The sequence below is a fragment of the Mangifera indica genome, chromosome 4 (assembly GCF_011075055.1).
Source record: "Mangifera indica cultivar Alphonso chromosome 4, CATAS_Mindica_2.1, whole genome shotgun sequence".
NCBI lineage: Eukaryota > Viridiplantae > Streptophyta > Magnoliopsida > Sapindales > Anacardiaceae > Mangifera > Mangifera indica.
The window spans coordinates 16977742-16998393 of record NC_058140.1 but is presented as its reverse complement, the minus strand read 5'-3'; the positions used below and the strand labels follow the sequence as shown (position 1 = coordinate 16998393).

Sequence of the window (20652 nt, the reverse complement as noted above, 5' to 3'; positions counted from 1 at the left end):
TAGAAACCGAAAGGTGGAAAATATCTTTTTTTAGAGTTTAAGTATGGGAAAAATTATTAAGACAAAAAAGGGATGAAAAAGAAGTTGTTTTTGCCAAAATAAAAACATTATTTCTTCCTCTACTTACTATTTATTAAAGAAATGTAGACATAGCATGACACTACTTTTGATTTGGCCACCACTATTTTTTACTACTTTAATTGTCATTACTTTAAAGAAAAAAAAAATTAAACTTGAGATCAGGCATATCTATTGCACGCCAAAGCCTATTCAACTTTAGTAATTTTTAATACGTATGGTGGAAATCCATGTTTGGACCTTGTTCTTTCTAAATTTTTCTTTTTATTTATTGATAATTTTAATGATTTTTGTTTATGATTGGTATTTCATAAATAAAATGGAAATTATAATAAATAAAAAATTTTAAAGCGTTTTAAATATTTTATATTTTAAAATATATGTATTATAAAAAAACTATATATATTTAAAAAAATAATAACTATTTTAATTAATACCTCTTTATAAAAATAAATAAGAAATGACTAGAAGAGATTTGACTGGACGATTTTGACCCAAACCGAACAGCACGCCGCTGCCAGTGTCAGATCAGAACACATCACTCCCCGGCTGGGAATATTTCCGAATATTCAATCACATGTCTATTATTTAATTACCGGGTCATGCCTAGTTGCTTGCTTTGCCAATTGAATGATTAAAAGGAACAACAAATATTAATTTAATGTCAAAAAGTGATTTTTATGTCAAAACATAATAGTTTTAAAGAGCATAATCGTAATTAAAAGGGATCATTTGGTATTTCATCTTCCATTTTCCTCGTCCCGTTCCGACAAATCACCGTGTAACAATCATTGTCCCCACAGGGAGCCCAACACACTAGCATTTAACACGCGAGGAAAGCGGGACCCGGTTTATCTGGTCGCCGCTTTCCCCCCGATTTTCGTCCCTATCCAAAACTCTTCTCCTGGGACCCATCTCCATCAAGGAATATTAACATAGTTATAATTTTATATAATTGTCTATAATAAGAAAAAAGCTGCTTGTGCTACACTTACTGCAAATGTTGGTGGCCTGCTATTTGTTCTCAATAACTCATACCCAATATTTAATACAGCTTTCTTTATCATGTTGGATCCTCTCTTTGCTCTCACATATGAGTGACCTGATATGTATGCAATCCCGGCTTCCCTTGCTTCCATTAGTTCCTGCAGCTCCTCCATTGCTTCCCTGTCAATCTTTGGCCTTTCTGGAACAATAAATTTCACCCTTTTCTTTGCTTTCAATAATGGTGGTGATTGTATCTCTCGTAACTCTGATGTGCCCGCTGATTCTGGGTTGTTTGCATCATCCTCGCTCATTCGAATCCATTCTGTGTAGGTTGAGCATGTGCCAACTACTGTCATTTTGTCATCATTCTTTCCACCACTGCCATTGGCTTTGGTGGCTCCTGCACGAATAAACTCTGCTATACTACAAACAAGATCCCTCTCAAATTCCATGTCATCCTTGTGTACATCAGGATATCCATATCTTACAATGCACTGATATATTCTGTACTCTCTTGGACCAATTCAACCAACTAAAAATCGTCTGTCAGGTCTAACATGAGGAACCGGAACAGATTTGATGCAGAGGAAAACCAAAACCTGGTGAAATGCTGGAATGTTGGTAACAAAGTGGGAGTAGATTGCAGGGATTCCAGATACAAGTTCAGTGTGTCTAAGGCCAATGCAGCGGACACGTACAATGCCAAGACAAGGACCTAAACTAAGTAGCCAGTTGATAGAGACCTTGTTTTGCACATCAAACTCGTATTTTTTCAGCGTGCCATAGAGCCACACACACATAACTATCAGAAAGACAAATACAAAGGGCAATGGGGACCCAAGCACCTTCAGGGAACTTGATAAGAGAAGCTGAGAAGTACAGATCTTCAACGGTGCCAAAGAAGACAATAAAAGCTATTGCAAAAATGACACTCTTCTGCCAGCATAACATGATCATTTGGCGACATTAGGCAGGTTGTTACAGCATAACAGTTATGACAGCCAAACCTGTTGCACAAAGAGCAAATTATAATGACTTAAGTAAACAGACAGAATTCCATGTTTTCTCCCTCACAGAGAAACTAATTAATCTCACGACTCTTTAATCACTTGAAGCAATCAGATCCCTTTAATTCATTGAGTAAAATTTTTTACTGAAAATCTACAGACCACAGTGTATCATCAAAGCTGAATATAATTTTTTTCCAGAAAAGATTCAGCACACAATGGGTTAAGATTGGTGACACAAGCCGCATTCAATTGAACATAAAAGAGAACCATATCATCCATGGAAACTACAAAATCATCAAATCAAACATTAAGCACATCTACATTGCAGGTATAGGCATTCAAAAGGGCAACATATGAAGAGATTAAGACATTTCTGTAAATGCCATACCTGATGCGTTGCCCAAGCATTTTGTGTCTCTAAAACCGATTGTAACAGCCAAGCATAACAACATCAGTGTCCAATTAATCTCTGGAATGTAGATCTGACCATGAATTTTGGATGATGTGTGGACTATTTTGACTCAAGGGAAGCAACCCAGAGCAGAACATTGCTTGATGATTGAGAAAGTGCCAGTTATAATGGATTGGCTTCCAACTACTGCAGCAAGTATGGCTATGACTAGAACTGGCCATCTCAAATTCTCTGCAATTTTAAAATGGGGTAATTCCAATAAGCTGAACTCATTATTTCTAGTGTACAACCTTCACTGATAAAAATTCAATCAACCTACCTGGTACAGACACATAAAAACTGATTCGATAATCTTTGTCAACAACATTATGCTGAGATAGGTATGCAGCTTGCCCCATATATGCAAGAATCAAGGAAGGATAAACCAAGGAGGTGAAAGCAATCTGCATAGATGTGCACAAATCAATCAATTATTGCAATACGAAACTGGATTAAATAAAAAGAGCATGCATGTTTTAGCTAGAGTATTAAGCATGAATTTTTTTGAATTTTATTTCCATTTTGGTCTCCCTTTTTTTTCCACTGACCAGAAAAATTGTAAGGGACAACAGTTTCAGCTAGCAAGAAACTCAGAATTTGATGGTAAAGTTGAACAAAACAAAGGAAATATATGGCAATATATAATTAGAAAAGTAATAAGAAATAAAGATGACCTATTTAACCAAATAGATTTCCAAGGAGTAATGAGTAGAACATATGAAGAGAATTCCTAGTCAATCTAATTTGCAAGATGGTTACAGTACAGACTCCATGACACTGGGCAATGAATTATCTTTGTTCAATTTATGAATCTTCTAGGTAAAGAGGCGTTTATTTTTATTGAATATTCTGGGACCTCAAAAAAATGGATTTTGCATCACTCATACAATACTGCTATTCAATTTATGATTGTGTGCATGAGATTTGAACTGTCTACTAATTATAACTAAGTACAGGCAATTGACACAAGGGCTCACCAATCAGATACTGACCAGAGGCTACTTTAGAGAGGTCCACTCATTGTTATAAAACATATAAATTGAGTTAATTTAGTAGAAGTGTTTGCAAACATAGTTTGGAGATTTTAAGCATATATAACTTGATTGACAAGTGTGAAAAGTGTCCAAGATTGGCAAGCATAGCTTCTGAGCCTGGAAAACAAATTATTTAGATTTATGAATGAACAAGCTACCATGTCTGTGAACAGCTTCAAATTAAAACAACCATCCTATGAAATTACCTGTTATACACAACAAAATGCCACCCAAGGACATCCAACCACCTCTCTGAGTTTTCTTCAGAAATTTATACATTTAATATGGAGAAAGTGCTTGATATACATGAGGATTCCAATGAAAGATGTTGTATAATCCAGTAGCACTGATGCATAGAAGCCATGTTAAGACCACAAGTGCAAACAAGAATCCAACTGTGTGTGTGCCATAATGTTGAAGCGCAAACAGGGCTATCAGTACAATGCAAGCAGCTGGAACTTCTATATCTGCAACATTGAATTTTCAAGCAAAAGTAGAAATATGATATATTTATGTCATAAAATCTAAACTGCTGATTTGCAGAAAGAAAAAATAAAGACAAGCAAGCACACCATTTTACAATTCATTAAGAGTGCTGCTGGTTTTGTTACTAAAAACAGTTCTAATGATACAGACTTTACTCAAATTATCTCACTTTCTAGCAAGTTTAAAATAGTCACAGCAGCAAAAGCCTCAGCAGATAGGTTAGTACTACTAAGAACACAACAAGAAGTGGCCTATTTGAAATAAGATGCTATTCAAGTATAGAAGGTTTGTGCACTATTGAAGTATTCTGGTGTAGTTACAATTTCCATTACCATATATATTAATTTATTTTTTTCTATTCTTTTAGGAAAGGGTATAATATATCATCTTAAACATGATTAATATAGAGTGCAACAATTTTAGGACCAAACTTCCCAACTTATCTGAGGTTGTGTTTCTCCCAATCCTGAAGGTCATAATCTAAATAAGTTCAGATTTTGAAGTGTTTCAAATGTTGGCACATCTATTTCTAGGTTTTGACTTGTATATTACCTACCACATTATGAAATCACTTCTACCCCACCACACACCAACCAAGCCCATTGCAGTGATAACCAACCTCCTACAATTGCACATCTACCCAACAAGTCATGAAATTAAACAAAAGCTTTTGATGAGACAGAGATAACTCTAGTCTTCAATTGGTTTAGCACCTTCTCTTCACTACCCTGGCCCTCATAAATGCACGTGTAGTCGCTGTCTGGCACCACAAATATCTAAACTTCTAATGCAGCTTTCTGCTTTCTATTTTGCATTGCTCTTCAAGTAATTTCAGTAGGAGGAAAAAGTGGGAGAAAGAAGAATATGAAATTTGCCCTGGCTTCTGAATAGCGCAAATAAATATAGACATACTGCAAGATAATAAAATTCAAACCATAATTGACACACTCGGAAGTTACAACCAGATAGCTGTGACAAATATTAGATCTGTGGACAATTATAAACAGAAAACCCTCGGTCGAGGCAAGTGATCCAGCATAAAAATAAATTCAGTTTGATCAGTTTCTGCAGATTTTCAACATATGTCTCCATATGCATGCCAGTATAGCTTGATGATTGACACAGGTTTGTGCAATCTAATTTGTGAAGGACCAACATGGGACATAATTTTTTGGATAATAGTTGTGGCATGATCTTTAAGAAATATGTATATATGATCTCTCTCACAAAGACTTCAAGACAGGTACATAGGCTTAGAGACGATATGCCTAAACCATGTTATGAGGTTGCTGAAAAAGCTACAAAATGCACAGAAACTGGAAAATGGAACAATTGGACTACAGTAAGAACTCAGAATTGACATTCTTCTGAAATTTAAAAATTTCAACTAAAGGGTAGTGTAGTTAAACATTACACTATCAGAAAATTTAAAAAATAATTGCCTGAAAGAACTATGCCACCCAAAACCTCAAACTATGCGGCAATGATTTGTCTATTCATTTTATTAAGGTCTTAGCAAACAACAAACAATCATAAAAGTACCTGGACAAGGATGAACATCTTACATTTGTGTTGCTCCTCAGACATGGAAAGCTCAAGCCCTTGTACTGCTGAAAAAACTGCACGAATAATCCCAAAAGAAGAAACAATCAAATTTGCCCTTCAAACACTGAATACACCAAATACCTAGCCAATATCAAGAAATAAAAAAAATTAAGAGATGATCGTATAATTACCAGAAATAGCTGGAGTGAGCACACCATCACCAATCACCATACAAGTCCCAATCAAAGCCAGAACAAGCAAGCACCGCTGCAACCCTCTATACCCTTCAAGAATGGATTTCAACTTTGACCCAAAACTACTTTTAGGTGCCAAACCAACATAATCCTTCTTGTACTCACTGAGTTCCTCGTCAGCCAACTGGACATTAGGAAGTGAGTTGACTCGGGCGTGTCGACACAACAATGAGTACAAAGCAAAAGTCCTCCTTCACCATTGTCATCAGCTCTAAGCACTATACACACATATTTAAGCAATGGAACCAAAGTTAAAGTCCAAAAAACGAATGATAAAACTCCATAAATCTCTTCGTTGGTCTTTGAATGTTGAATATCTTCAGCGAATGTGCTTTCGTATACATACAACGGTGAAGTGCTTAAATCTCCGTACACAACGCCAAGACTTTAATAGGCTAATATTAACACTGTTCTCCATGATTCTTTCTGCAACAGGAACAAAAATCTGATCACAAAACTAAACTGGACTTACGTAAAAAAAAAAAAAGTTAAAAGTTAAAATCGATGCATATTTTGCAACAAACACAAACAGTTTTTGCAACCCAAAAACGCTTTGTGATCATAAAATAGAAACAAACCGTACCAAAAATCAATGATGAAACAAAGTCTTAAATTTGTTTAAAAGAATGAAATAGAGTTATTTTAAAAATGAAGGATTAATCCATGACATCTCTCACCTTAACAATATTTGGATAGACCCCAGTTTCCAGATCCATCATTTGCAATCCCAAAAGCTGAAAAAATTCATTTTTGCTGAGAAAAAAAGACTAGCGATATGCACAAACAAACGTGATCCTCAGTATGTGGCCTTCGTAGACAAAACTGAATATTTAAATAAAGATTGTTTATTTTAGTATTGGTTGAGACGAGTCAATGTAGACAGCAGTTTGAACCACCGTTGATAGAGACAGACACGGCAAGAACAAACTCGAAAACTTAAAAATAAAAATAAAAAACACAGGTTGATAAAGCAAAACAAGAAAGAAAAAGATTAAAATAAGAGAAAAATATTCAAGTGAGGCATTTAGAAGGTGAAGAGTTTCGTTTGTTCTGTAGTTGATAAGTTAATTAAAAGGGTTTTTGATTTGTCATGCGACTTATACAATTACAAATGGTGATAAGAACAAAAAAAAAAAAAAAAATAGCGAGGTCTTCTCACTGAGAAAATCTGATGAGATTTGGGAACTGTAAATTAAGACGGTAAGTGAGTGAAGGTGTTTATTTTTCAAAAATAATGTAATAAATAAATAATTAAAATAATAAAGGAAACATATGCTTTCATTTAATTATTATTATTATTATTATACACTCTTGAAAAGGCTCACACTAAACTTTTAATATAATCTCAAAAACTTATCTATGATAATTTAAAAGCTTAAATATTTATTTATAGATTAATTTTTGTTAAAATTTTTAGTTATAAAAAAAAGTAAAATTGTTATTTTAGCTTCTATATTAAAAAAATATAATTTGTATTATTTTTCTTAAGATTTTAAAAAATAATATTTCAATCTAGTCTCTCAATTTTAAAAAAATGACATTTCACTTTTACAAACCCTTACATTTTTTTCTCTCTAGTAACAGCAATGACGACAACGACCACCATTCGTCTCCCTTCTCTCTATACCACCATCGATTATGTTCTATGATAGACGAAGAAGCATCAGTGTGATGAATAACATTTTCCTCCCTTCTCTCTATGTCATCATTGACTATGTCCCATAATGGACAAAGAAGTACTAACAAGACGAATCAAAGACGAAAAATATGTCACATTTTCCTCCCTTTTCCCTCAATCTATCACGTTTTCCATTGAATCTACTCCAAACAAAACTTCTATTGTGTGATTCATCTTCTTGTGAAGTTGAACTAATTGAAAACGAAGCCGATGCTTTGTTGTGTCGATGTTGGAGAAATCGAATTCTTTCATCTTCAATTTGTCAAGATAGTCCTTCTTCGTTTGTCATAAGACGTTGTCGATGGTGGCAAACAGAGAATAGAGGAGAATAGTAGTTGTCGCCGTTGTTATTATCATCTTTATTATCAAAGAGAAGAAAATCTAAGGGTTTGTGGGGTGAACTATTACTTTTTTAAAATTGAAAAACTGAGTTAAAATATCATTTTTTAAAATTAAAAAAAAATTATATAAATGATATATTTTTTAATATAGAAGATAAAATAAATTAAAATTTTTAATAAAAAATAGTTTATAAATAAATATTTAAGTTTTTAAACAATTACAAGTATATTCTTAAGATTAAATTAAAACATAGGTGAGAAATAACCCTCTGCCCTTCTTGAAATAATTTCCCTTCTTAATCTTTAACATGGTTACCGTTAGATGTCTTTTTGGCTCTTTTAGCTAATAAATAAATTCGGTACGACATTCCATGTTTGGATTTTTTCGGGACTAAATAATAATTTCTTGATGTGAAATAACATATTCTCGTTGTTGTTTCATTTAAAGTTGGCCTAAATTTTAATCATCAAAGGAATTTATATCAATTTTTTAAGGCTAAACTACTATTTCCCACCCAAGGTTTGATTTTTCTCAAAAGTCCTATTTTTAATTATGAAAACATCAAATACCCACCCATGACCGGTTAGATTTAACAAAACCCTAACACCTGAAATTTTTATCTCTTTTTGCCCCCTAAACTTTAAAAACTAAAAATTTTCCCTCAGCCTAAGTTTTTAAAAATGACAGTTTCACCCTAGAGTTTGATTTTGAAATCTCCGACGATCGTTCCGGCTCTATTACAGACGGCCTCTCCCTCCCGAAGTAGCCTCTCCTTTCGACGAATGCTTTCCTCTTATTTAGAGGCTCGATCGACATCAGAAACGTCTTGGGAGACGAAGACGATCGAGCCTCCAAGGTGTTTTCGACATCGATCGAACCTCCAAATAGGAGGAAAGCATTTGTCGGAAGGAGAGACTGCTTCGGGAGGGAGAGACCGTCGGCAATAGAGCCGAAACGGTCATCGGAGATTTCAAAATCAAACTCTAAGGTGAAACTGTCATTTTTTAAAACTTAGATTGGGAGAAAATTTTAGTTTTTAAAGTTTAGGGGGCAAATTAGATTCTATTTTAGTTTATTTTTAATATTATAGTAAAAATGACAATTTTACCTTTATCACAGTTAGAGTTTTGTTAAATCTAACCGATCATATGTGGGTGTTTGATGTTTTCATAATTAAAAGGAAAACTTTTGAGAAAACATCAAACCTTGGATGGGAAATAGTCTTGGCCATTTTTTAAATATTATGATGTTACTGACACTTTTGAGTATAAATAAATTACATATTAATAATTTTTTTTTGTCATTTTTATTACACCCCTACACTTTGAGTATCGTTTAAAGATTTGGATAATAGTCGGCCTCTAGACAATTCTGTCTTATTTTTTTTCTGTTAATTAGTTATTCACTAAAAAAATTAACTAGATTTTAAGTTTAACATCTTAAAAAAAATAAATTTTTTAAAATTTAATTTATGATAAAAATATTAAAATTTTAAATTAAAAAATTAAATATAATTTTAATATTATTAATAAAATAATAATTTTATCATTTAATTCTAACAAAAAAAATTTTAATGTATATTAATAAACTAAAACTTTAATGGATATGAAGATTTTTCACCGTCACGGTATATTTTTGTTATTTCATCGAAATTTGGGTGGAATGGAGTCCCCTTCAATACAACAAAGCCGCCAAATGATGCCACGCCACCAGTCTCCATCAAAAGTCGAATTAATCAGGGATTTCTCATTTCTTGACCACGCCTTGAATTTTTTACAAAGGTAGCTCCGTTCTTCAACTCTTCTTCTCTCGATCTCTTTTATATATTTAATTTCAACGATCACCGATATTTGAAAATATTTTAACTTAATTTCTTTTTTCTTTTTGCGCCATAAAGCTTTTTGATTTTAAGATTTATTTGCTCCTTGTAAAGGTTGGAGGTGGTTTGAGAGAATGTCGAAGGTTTACGTTGGGAATTTGGACCCTCGAGTTAATGAAAGGGATCTTGAGGATGAATTTCGCATATTTGGTGTTCTTCGCAGGTATCTTTCTGCTATAATTTCTGTTTTTTTTTTTTCGTCAATCATTGCCAATATTGTTTTTGTTTTTAAGATAATTGGAATTGATAGAATTCTATTGTGTGGTACGATATTGTTGTATAATACCTGTTATTTGATCGGATATCAAACGAGTAAATGATTATGCCAATGATCTTGTTCACATTTGTGAATGAAATTGCTTTTTGCGATTGATGGTTTTAGCCGTTTCTAACCGGCTGGTCGCTTCTCCTGTATCATGTTGTTTTTTTCCTTTTTTGGTCTTTTGATTTCTTTTATTGGGCGCGAGAATTCTTGTTCAAATATTTTGTGTTTGGTCTGTTAAATTATTATTTTAATGTGTACATTATGCAGTGTCTGGGTTGCTCGAAGGCCACCAGGATATGCATTTGTTGAGTTTGATGTTCACAGAGATGCTCTAGATGCTATTCGTGCGTTGGATGGTCAGTATGTTTAGGATTTCCTTACAATATAACGCTGGTTAGAAATTGGATCTTGTGTTTTTGTGTGCTTAGTGTCATGAGTTTCTGCTTTGTGCTTATTATGAGTTTTTCCTCTCTAGAATCGCCAATTCATTATTTCCAGAATTTTTTGGGCAGTTTTTTCGCACAATTAATTTGAAGATGAACGTATCCTCTATCTTGCTTTATAAACTCTTGAGGCTTCTACTGAGAAGTAAGTTCTTTTGACAGGGAAGAATGGTTGGCGTGTGGAGCTCTCTCATAATTGTAAGGGTGGTGGAGGTCGTGGTGGTGTACGTGGCCATGGTGGAGGTGATGACTTGAAGTGTTATGAGTGTGGAGAGACTGGTCATTTTGCTCGGGAGTGTCGCTTGCGTATTGGGTCACATGGCTTTGGAAGTGGACGACGTCATAGCCCTAGCCCTCGACACCATAGTGGTTCAGGTTATGGGTATGGGCGAAGGTGCGTTTTCAGGAAAATTTCTTTTTATGCAATGACTTGTAGGTAATATAGTTATAGGTCATGTGTGCATGAAAATTTTTGCAATTCATGAACATATGAACATTGGCATTTGCTTCAGAAGACTTTGATAGAAAAATTTTTCTGTTTTCTCCATCACTCTTATCACTTTCTCTTACACATGCCCTTTTTTTTGGTGAAGTTCCTTTACTGTTGGAGTAATCTTGTGGAATAGGTTGTTGCTTCTACTCTAATTCTTGATTATCTTCTCTGCATTGGTATTTCATAGTGTTTGTTTCAGTTTTCATGTTCATCAGTGACTGGCATTTGAAACCTATGCAAAATATTGCATCTTTTAGATTCTTCTATTCCTCCCCTTTTTATTCCTTCTCCTGTGTAGTCAAACATTATTTCCTCCTATTCTTTTGTAGTACTTGGATATGTGTTTTCAATTTTTATATGGCAGTGCACAAGTCTGTTTAAGAATTTGACTTTGTAATATATGATGATTTTTATTAAATTTCAGTATGTTGATTTCCTTTTTTTTGGTTCATGTTTTTGCTACTTGGTTATTTTTGTGCCTTCTGATAGGAGTTATAGCACCCGAGGAAAAAGATCTCCACGTCGCCGCAGCAAATCACCCCAACATGGTCACAGTTACAGCAGGTCTCCTCGATATCGCCATTCTCGTCGTCATTCATCTAATGCTAATGGGTATGTCATGGTTCCCGACCAAGGCCCTATGAATGGTGCAGTTTCTAATCAATGAAAAATATAGATCTTACAGTTTCATGTTTCTAAGAATAACCAGGATTTAAAACTTTGAGGTTGCTCTTGTTTCCACTACTAATACCAGTCTGCTTATTAGTTATCACTCAATTGCTCTTTTCTTCTTTCAAGCTACTGTGTCTTCAAGTAAACAAATCTAACCTTTCTTGGTTGTGAAAGGTGATACGAAATGTATTTTGTGATACTTGCAGTATTTGTATTTGCATCTTGGCTTAAAATTTTTCTCTCTTTGCAGAGTCTAAGCTTGGATCCTCCAGTGGAGCATATGCCTTTTGAACCAGATCACACATCTGTTGTTCTGTACTCTTTATAGGATCATGCAAATGAACTGGATTTATAGTAGTAGTGTTCATGCCATGGCTGTGAGATTTGTCATGAACTTGGTTTTGGATGGCTCTACAAAGTGTTTCGCCTGCGAAAAGGGCTGCTGTGGATGCTGTTTTGTGTGGGTTTGTTATCTTCATACTTGAAGGTCTCTTTCCTACTTTAAATTGCCATCTTAGTTTCTGTTCATATGTTTTTAACTTTATTAACTGCAGTAATATTGATAACTATAAAGTAGATATGTCTAAATGGTTTGTATGTTTTGTTTTGAGGGGTGATTTTGGGCTAAAACAGCATCGTTTTGCTGCATTACTCCATCTTTAATGCATCCCATCTCTGCTCTGCTTATCTGCACCACATCATCTAGCAGTTGTTGCCCCTACATATCGTCAGCTTTGAGTCCCATGTGAAAATGGTTATTTTGAGCAATTTGTTCTTCTGCGACAAGGTGTTGGAAGTTGTATTTTGTGCTCCCATCTCTGCTTTTCTGCATTACATCATCTACTAGTCTCCTTCTATGCACTCGTTCGGCTTGAAATAGATGTTGGAATTTGAATGCGTGGAAACCCCTGTTAGCTCACCTCCCACCTTATGTACCTTGAAGGCAAGTCTTGTGATCTACTTAAGACCTTCTCTTCTGTAGTATCTGGTTAAAGGTAAACTAATGCAGGGATATATGGTAATGACTGATTCCAAGTTATTGGTAACGACCAACAACCAATGAAATAATGCCCATTTGCTGCTCCAATTGGGCAGGTTACAGAGTCCATCGGAGCACCATATGAAATGACATGCAGAGATGCTTTAATATTGGAACTGGAAGCTTTCCAATCATTGTGAGTTTATTTATTTACATTTTTTTTGTCTTGCATTTCTTCACCCAGGTTTTTTACAGGTAATAATAATATAGTGTTAAACCACTACCCCAAGATTGCTGTACTTTGATGCTGGGATTTATGCAACCTGTATATATATATATGCACATATGCATATATTTTTTTTTTAGCTTCCAATTTGAATAGTGGGCATGGACGTCGCCCAGTCCCCATAAAACTTAATCAGTTATTGTTACATATATTTTTTATGTTAGTTTTAATTCGAGTAAAGATTTTTAAAGGATGATTTAAGGAATTTTGTGTCACTAAGTATCTTGGTTGTATAAATTATTGAGCTAAACTGTGATTGTTACACTGTCTAGGTATTCCATTGTGCATCTAAGCTTTTTTCTTTTAACACTTTGGAGTGTATAATTACGTATGTAGATAATATATCAACATGTAATTAAATGTCAATTTGCTTTTAATTTAAAATTATTTAATTATATAATGATATATAATATCCGTGTATCTAATTGTATATTAAAAAATATGTATACATATATATATATGGGTTGTCAATTGACTTAAACATTAAAAATGTCCTGTAGAACACGTCTACTTTGTTAGGGAAGAAAATGTTTGCTTAAATGAATGTGACATTATGACCAATTAAATTGATGCATCTTCGAAAATTTCAATGGTAGTATGGGGTGGGAGTCAAGGTCTCCTTGGTCAAGTCCGCCCATTAATACAAAATGCACAACTTGAATGATGCAACTCCATTACCCAACTCTCAAAACTTTGCTTGGATTTTTGAGCTTCGTGGGTCTACTAGTTCATGTCATGGAGACAGATAATCGGAAAAATCAGAGGCTGGAGGTCTTTGGTATTCTGAAGGAAGCTGTAACTATCCCTTGTAAGAGCATCTACTTCCTCACATTCACCATCATCATCTCTTTCCCTTTGTTGAGCTTCATGATTTACTATGAAACTTTCCTCTTTAAAACAATGGTTGAAACTTGGGATCTTCTGTCAACACGTGATTATTCCGACTATATTTGGCCACTTCCGTATCCGCTTATACCTGAAAACATGAACCAAGATTTAGCGTATAAATTGATTCAACTTGGTCTCCTTTATCTAGTACCTCTTCATCTCTTAGACCTCTTCACTATGGTTCTCACAATTGCTTTAGCATCAAAGGTATACTCATCAGAAGACAGACCGCTGATTGATAAACCCATTTACATGGCAAAGCTGAGGGGCACTTTCATCACGTCACTCTATGTTCTCTTCTGGTCAACCTGTACTCTGCTGGGATTGATATGGTTAGTGATAAACTCTATTTTCTTGACGAACTTCATTTATATTGTGTTGTTTTCAGTCATATATGGGGCAGCTTTTGTAGCACTTTTAATGAAGTATTTGGAGTGGAGTGCGCAATGGAACATGGCTGTTGTAATTTCGATATTGAAGGAGGTAAAAGGGGTTGATGCTCTTGTTCTCTCTGGTTATTTATGTAGAGGTACTGAGAAACTAGGGAGAATATTGATGCTTGTTTTCTTTGCGTGGGGAGTTTGTTTAAGGCTGCCATGCCTGGTTTTTGGGTACCATGAAATAGGGATTGGAATGGTTTTACAGAATGTTTTTTACAGCCTGGGGAATGTGATAAAATGGATGGCCTGCATGGTTTACTTTTATGACTGCAAAAAGAGGGTTTTAGAGAAGAAAGTTGAAGGAGCAGTTTGGAACGTTGAATGCGGTTGATTGGAAAAATAAAATAAATAATTTTGTTTCAGGAATAAGAAATTTCAGTAAGTGGAACTTTCTACGCTCTGATGATGAATGCGTTGTAAATCGTCGTTTTTTATTTCATGTAATCGTAATTGTTATGAATTAAGGAAGGTCAGCTTCCTATTTTCCATCTTTTTCATTATGCATTACAGAATTGTGTAAAACCAATAGCATTGTCACATGGAATACCTTGACATCATACAGAACATGAGCAAAACAAGTAAAAAGGTATCAACAGTAGAATCCAAAATATTTTTGAATATATAATTGAATATATACATGAGATGTCATCATATGATTGAATATCAGTTTATCGTTAATTCAAAATTATCTAATTATATAGTAATATATATTATCTGTATATTCAATTGTATACTAAAAAATATATACATATAATTATATTGGTAGTCAATTGACTTAAACTTTAACAGTGTCCTATAGATCATGTTTACTTTGTTAGGGACGAAAATGTATCCTTAAATGAATGTGACATTATAACCGATTAAATTAATGCATCTTTGAAATTTTCAATGGTGGTGAGTATGGGGTGGGGATCAAGGTCTCCTCAGTCAAGTCCACCCATCAAAACAAAATACACAACTTGAATAAGGTAACTCCATTACTCACCTCTCAAAACTTTACTTGGATTTTGAGCTTCTTGGGTCTAGTAGTTCAGGTCATGGGAACAGATAATCGGAAAAATCTGAGGCTGGAGGTCTTTGGTATTCTCAAGGAAGCTGTAAGCATCCTTTGCAAGAACATCAACTTCCTCATATTCACCATCATCGTCTCTTTCCCTTTGTTGAGCTTCATGGTTTACTATGAAACTTTCCTCTTTAAAACGATGGTTGAAACTTGGGATCTTCTGTCACCACGTGATTATTCCAACTATAATCGGCCACTTCCGTATCAGCTGATAACCGAAAACATGAACCGAGATTTTGCTTATAAATTGATTCAACTTGGTCTCCTTTATCTAGTTCCTCTTCATCTCTTGGAGCTCTTCACCATGCTTCTCACAATTGATTTAGCATCAAAGATATACTCATCAGAAGACAGACCGCTGACCTTCAAAGAGATGATTGAAAAACCCATTTACAAAGCAAAGCTGAGTAGCACTTTCATCACGTCAGTCTATGTTCTCTTCTTGTCAACCTGTACTCTACTGGGATTGATATGGTTAGTAATAAACTACTCTATTATGTTGAGGAACTTCATTTATAATGTGTTGTTTACAGTCATATATGGGGCAGCTTTTGTAGCACTTCTAATGAAGTATTTGGAGTGGAGTGCTCAATGGAACGTGAGTGTTGTAATTTCGATTTTAGAAAAGGTAAAGGGGGTTGAAGCTCTTGTTCTCTCTGCTTATTTATGTAGAGGAAGTGAGAAACGAGGGAGACTATTGATGCTTGTTTTCTTTGCTTGGGGAGTTTGTTTAAGGCTGCCATGCCTGGTTTTAGGGTGCTATGAAGGAGGGTTTGGAATGGTTTTACAGAATGTTTTTAACAGCTTGGGGAATGTGATAAAATGGATAGCCTGCATGGTTTACTTTTATGACTGCAAAACGAGGATTTTAGAGAAGAAAGTTGATGAAGAAGTAGGGAATGTTGAAAGCAGTTGATTGATGAAATAAAATAAAATAGATGCTTTTGTTTCAGGAATAAGAAATTTCAGCAAGTGCAACTTTCTACGCTCTGATGTTGAATGTGTTGTAAATCATCATGTAATCGTAATTGGTATGAATTAAGAAAGATACGCTTCCAATTTTCCATCTTTTCATCATGCATTAAAGAATTGCGTAAAACCATTGACATCCATCTTGCATTAGCACATAGATTAGTATTAAGAGTAAATAGTTTTATTGTTAATAATGGATGTCCTTTATAAAGACAGCATGAACTCGTGCAGGGACGGATTAATGGCGTGACACTAACCATCTCAAAGTATCCAAAATGTCAAGAAAAGGAAGAAGCCCATATATATATGTGAATGCAATTCAAAAATGCATTGAAGAACAGCCATTTCTTTATCAAATAGAAAGTCTATAGCACTAATAAAATTCACCAACAATAATATCCTAACTCTACCCAATCAAACATACTCAAGACATTAATTGAAACCTCAGCTCATTCCATTACTCACGGCAAAATGGATAAATTTCTATGAGGCTAGAGCTGGAAAGTCAAGAAGAAGCTGACTCTTCCAATGCTACTGCAGATTTCCTCCTCATTTTGAGTCAATCACTTTCTTCGCAAAAGTTGGCAAACAGAATGCTGCTGTATGAATCTGAAATGTGAATTGAAACAAATAAGTTTTTGTTTCAGACAGTGAATTAGAAAAATCTCATGCATCAGTCTTCCACAAATAAAAAAATATTGGGTTATATAAGAATCAAACCTCTGAGTTGTAAAATTTCAAGGGTCTTCTTGATTTGCTGTGACTGTTATCTGCATCTATTGGGTTCACTGGGTGCTTGAAATCAACAGAGGGTCCCTCAGTTGAGCAAAGCATGAAACCAATCACCCCACTGAAAGGAGAAAAAAAATCATCAGAAATAAACCAATGAATGCAAGTCCTAATCAAATTACAACTCCTAGAAAAGAAAGGGGAATGGCTGGGGAATAGCTACTTTCTCAAAACTACAGCAAAGAAAGTAATGGTAAGAAGTTAAGCAGTATGTGCCTTGGATATGTGGGAACTGTGGTCCATGCATAATTGACTGAGCCTTTGAAAATATGACGGCAGTTTGATACAATGTCCTCGATAATGTGCATGTGGAGCCATATGCTCTCTGCCTGAGTACTCACAACTCCACCAGGACGAAGAGCCTTTGCTACAGACTCGAAAAATGGCTTCTCAAAGAGCTCTTGTGCTGGACCTGAGTGAACAAAACACAATACCTGAGTTCAAAGCCACTTGCCTCATTGATTCTTATGTTTGGTTCCAATATATTTGAAAAATAGTTCTCAAATTCCGATTGAGAAGTACAAGGGCATTCTCCATTGCAAATATATCATTACCTATTGGGTCCGATGAATCCACTATGATTGCATCATAAGTTCCAGCAGAAACAGACTTCAAAAAGGCAACTCCTGCAATATTAAAAAGTCCCACCATTTAATGAATTCATGGGAGAAACAGAAAAAGAAGGGACACATGAGAAAAAGCAGATCATACCATCACCGATATGAAGTTTCACACGGGGATCCTCAAACCCAACAGCTACATCAGGGAAAAATTGTTTAGAGACCTGGACATAAATAAAAACATGAATTTTATGTATTAACCCTGTGCTCATGTAAAAAGGATCAAGCATGAATGTCAAAAAACCAAATTCATTTTGGTACAAAAAGAAAAATGTATCCAACCAGTTTTATTCATGCAATTAGAACATAATGCAAATCTAGATAAATATGTATTAAATAAAAAGAAAAGGAAATGCTACCATGTTATCAAAGCCAAGAAAGAAGATGTTATGTTTCTTTCTTACTACTTACATCAACAACCATTTTATCGATTTCACAGATATCAATCTGCTCAACAGATGAATGGCGAGCCACTTCCCGTAACACTCCACCATCTCCTCCACCAATAACCAGAACCTGAATTAAAACAATGTGGTGAAGATTGAGATGAGAAAAAGGACTAAAATAATAAAGCCTTAATGCATCCCATATAAACTCTACTAGAGGAGTGAAAATCAAAGTAATGGTAAGCCTTGACGAAAGCCACACCAAAAATGACACTAGATTATTTAAATCAGGATGAAATATTTAAATTCCATCCTAATATTACATGTTTGGACTATCTTGACATTTGAGCCAAAGTAAAATCCAAATTATAACATTGCATTTACTAAAAAGATAGCACAAAGAAATAGATGAATCAATTTTCACAAAAGGCTTCAGTCACAAAATTGCTAATGATAATCATGTTAGAAAATATATAGAGCATACTGAAATTGCTAACGATAATCTTATTTAATAAAAATATAAAGCACACTGACTAACCCATTCGTACCTTTTTTGGGTTTGGAATTGAGCAAAGTGGAAGGTGAGTGATCATTTCTTGGTATGCACATTCATCCCTCTCAGTAAGCTGAATCACCCCATCCAAAACCAGAACCTTTCCATATGTTGAAGACTGCAAAAATCACCATACTTATCAACTTATGTGCCAAAGTATAATTAAGAAAGAACATGAGACTTGCAAAAGGAAATAAAACTAAAGGGTAAAATACCTGGAAGACCATGACATTCTGAAAATCAGATTTCCCCTGAAATAAGATTTTTTCAACCTTCAAGGAATGTGCCTCACCTGCATAATTTCAACAACAAACTTCAAATTGTATGCCACATAAAGCTTCAACTACCAACATTTCAATCAAAGAACAAGTACATCGGGCAATTATAAGAAGTCTCCAGCTCCAAGAAGTTCCAAAAAGCCTTACAGATTTACACATATATATTAAACAGTCAAAAAGAGACTCTTAACACTTTCTTCTCCCTCCACCACGCTTTATATTGATGCAAATCCTTATGTGTTTTCAATTTACTAAGTAAACAAAATTAAAAATATAAAATAAAACCCGTTAAAGGACCACAGGAGCTTCATAGTGGCACAATAAACTACCGTCTTAAGTATCACAAAATGAAAATAAACCAAAACACCATGCCTGCAGACTTCTGTATTGATTTTTTTTTTTTTAATAAAGACCTATTTAAACAAAACTGAAATAAAATAAAACCATTAAAGTACCACAGGCGGTTCATAACGCACAATAAAATGCACTCATAGGCAGAACACAACGAAAACAAACCAAAACAGACATGCGTGCAAACTTCTGTATTGATTTAACCAAAAAAAGTCTGAAATTAGAAGTTATGATAATACAACTATCAACATCGAAAACTAAAAACAGCGAAGAACAAAGAGTATAAAATTAAATTAAAAGGAAACATTCCGATTAATGTCACTGAACAGAGGCTTAATATCATAACAATAATCATAAAATTAAACATATAAATCCTGACGCCATTTGTACATCAATATATTTAACTCTCACATGTCAACCGAAGGATATGATTACATATGCCAAACAAACGAAAATGAAATTTAGTAAAAAAGACAAACCAGGCCACATTGAGCTGATCTCAGAGAACCAGCCAGGAATAACAGAGGAGATAGAATTAGACTCAGTCTCCATGGAAACGGAACCGTTAATCTCTTGTTCATCATCTCTAGGTCTCTTGATAGGCAAATCCGAGGCAGTTTCCGCCATATTTGAAAGAGAAGGAGAAAGAAAAGGCAAAAGAAGCCACTCAATGTAAGGGTAGGGTGATGTAAATATAGACAAGGAATAAGCGGGAGAAGCGAATATATAATAGTGAAGATGTGGCTTAATAAAGACGCGGGTGAGCGAATCAAAGTATGCGCGAGATTCTGATTCTGTAGACTACTTTCATTTTCCGTGCTCGTAAAAGAGATAATATCATATTCCCTCCGCCTCCCTTTAAAGTACAGTCCAAAATGATAGGGTTCTCGATTAGGGTTAGGAACTTTGGAATGAGGCCATTTTTTGGTCAGAAAATTATTATAATTTAAAAGTTTTGAGAATATCTATGTTTTGTGTAATTATCTTAAAATTAAAGCCCTTGATTGCACATTTGCCAATGTGCTCACTGCCCTATGCCCCAACCCCACCCGCCCTAGATCTCTTTTTAGGCGAGCATTCTTCCACCCAAACGTTTATCAAATAACTTTTCCACCCAAAGTGGCTTTCTTAATATTTAATAAGAAATATCAGATATCAATTTATTTTTTATATTTAAGTATAATTATTTTATTTTATTTCACTCTTTATATTTCTTGTCACCTATCGCCCTCGTCTTCACTATCGTCATCAATATATTTTCATCATCATTGTTGAAAGAAGAAATAAAAATCCCTAAATAAATTCAATAAAAGAAGATGATGAGATATATTCATATTTATAGTCACTTGTTATCAAATCTCAAGTACCGTTATCTTAACCATTGTCACCATCATTTAATCGTCACATGGCTGCTAACACTTTTAGAGACT

General features: G+C 34.5%; 3 protein-coding genes and 1 pseudogene across 9 annotated transcripts; 2 read left to right on the top strand and 2 right to left on the bottom strand.

The window, feature by feature from the left end:
• Positions 1 to 739: 739 nt before the first annotated feature.
• LOC123213279 lies at positions 740 to 6886 on the bottom strand (annotated as a pseudogene).
• A 2626-nt stretch (positions 6887 to 9512) lies between these two features.
• Positions 9513 to 14698, top strand: LOC123214742 (serine/arginine-rich splicing factor RSZ21-like). 7 transcript variants are annotated; one of them, XR_006501889.1, is made up of 7 exons: positions 9513 to 9646; positions 9799 to 9907; positions 10277 to 10365; positions 10615 to 10846; positions 11435 to 11557; positions 11868 to 12612; positions 12713 to 13101. XR_006501889.1 is itself a non-coding variant. In XM_044634710.1 (5 exons), exons 1-5 carry the CDS (start codon positions 9819 to 9821, stop codon positions 11872 to 11874), a joined length of 540 nt encoding a protein of 179 aa, XP_044490645.1. In that variant the 5' UTR covers positions 9698 to 9818; the 3' UTR covers positions 11875 to 13101. The 7 variants fall into 7 exon arrangements, 4 of the variants coding, with proteins under 4 accessions (XP_044490645.1, XP_044490643.1, XP_044490642.1 ...); XR_006501890.1 differs by lacking the exon at positions 9513 to 9646 and having other exon boundaries at positions 9698 to 9907; positions 12713 to 12792; positions 12852 to 13101; XR_006501888.1 differs by lacking the exon at positions 9513 to 9646 and having other exon boundaries at positions 9698 to 9907.
• Positions 14699 to 15099: 401 nt separating this feature from the next.
• Positions 15100 to 16347, top strand: LOC123214627. The gene has a single exon (XM_044634506.1). It carries the CDS (start codon positions 15248 to 15250, stop codon positions 16187 to 16189), a length of 942 nt encoding a protein of 313 aa, XP_044490441.1. The 5' UTR covers positions 15100 to 15247; the 3' UTR covers positions 16190 to 16347.
• A 174-nt stretch (positions 16348 to 16521) lies between these two features.
• Positions 16522 to 20058, bottom strand: LOC123214626 (spermidine synthase 1). Its single transcript, XM_044634505.1, has 9 exons — positions 19702 to 20058; positions 18809 to 18885; positions 18589 to 18711; positions 18066 to 18170; positions 17746 to 17818; positions 17589 to 17660; positions 17251 to 17446; positions 16966 to 17095; positions 16522 to 16854 (listed from the first exon to the last, which is right to left on the bottom strand). The coding sequence occupies exons 1-9, from the start codon at positions 19847 to 19849 to the stop codon at positions 16795 to 16797; spliced, it is 984 nt and encodes a 327-aa protein (XP_044490440.1). The 5' UTR covers positions 19850 to 20058; the 3' UTR covers positions 16522 to 16794.
• Positions 20059 to 20652: the final 594 nt, after the last annotated feature.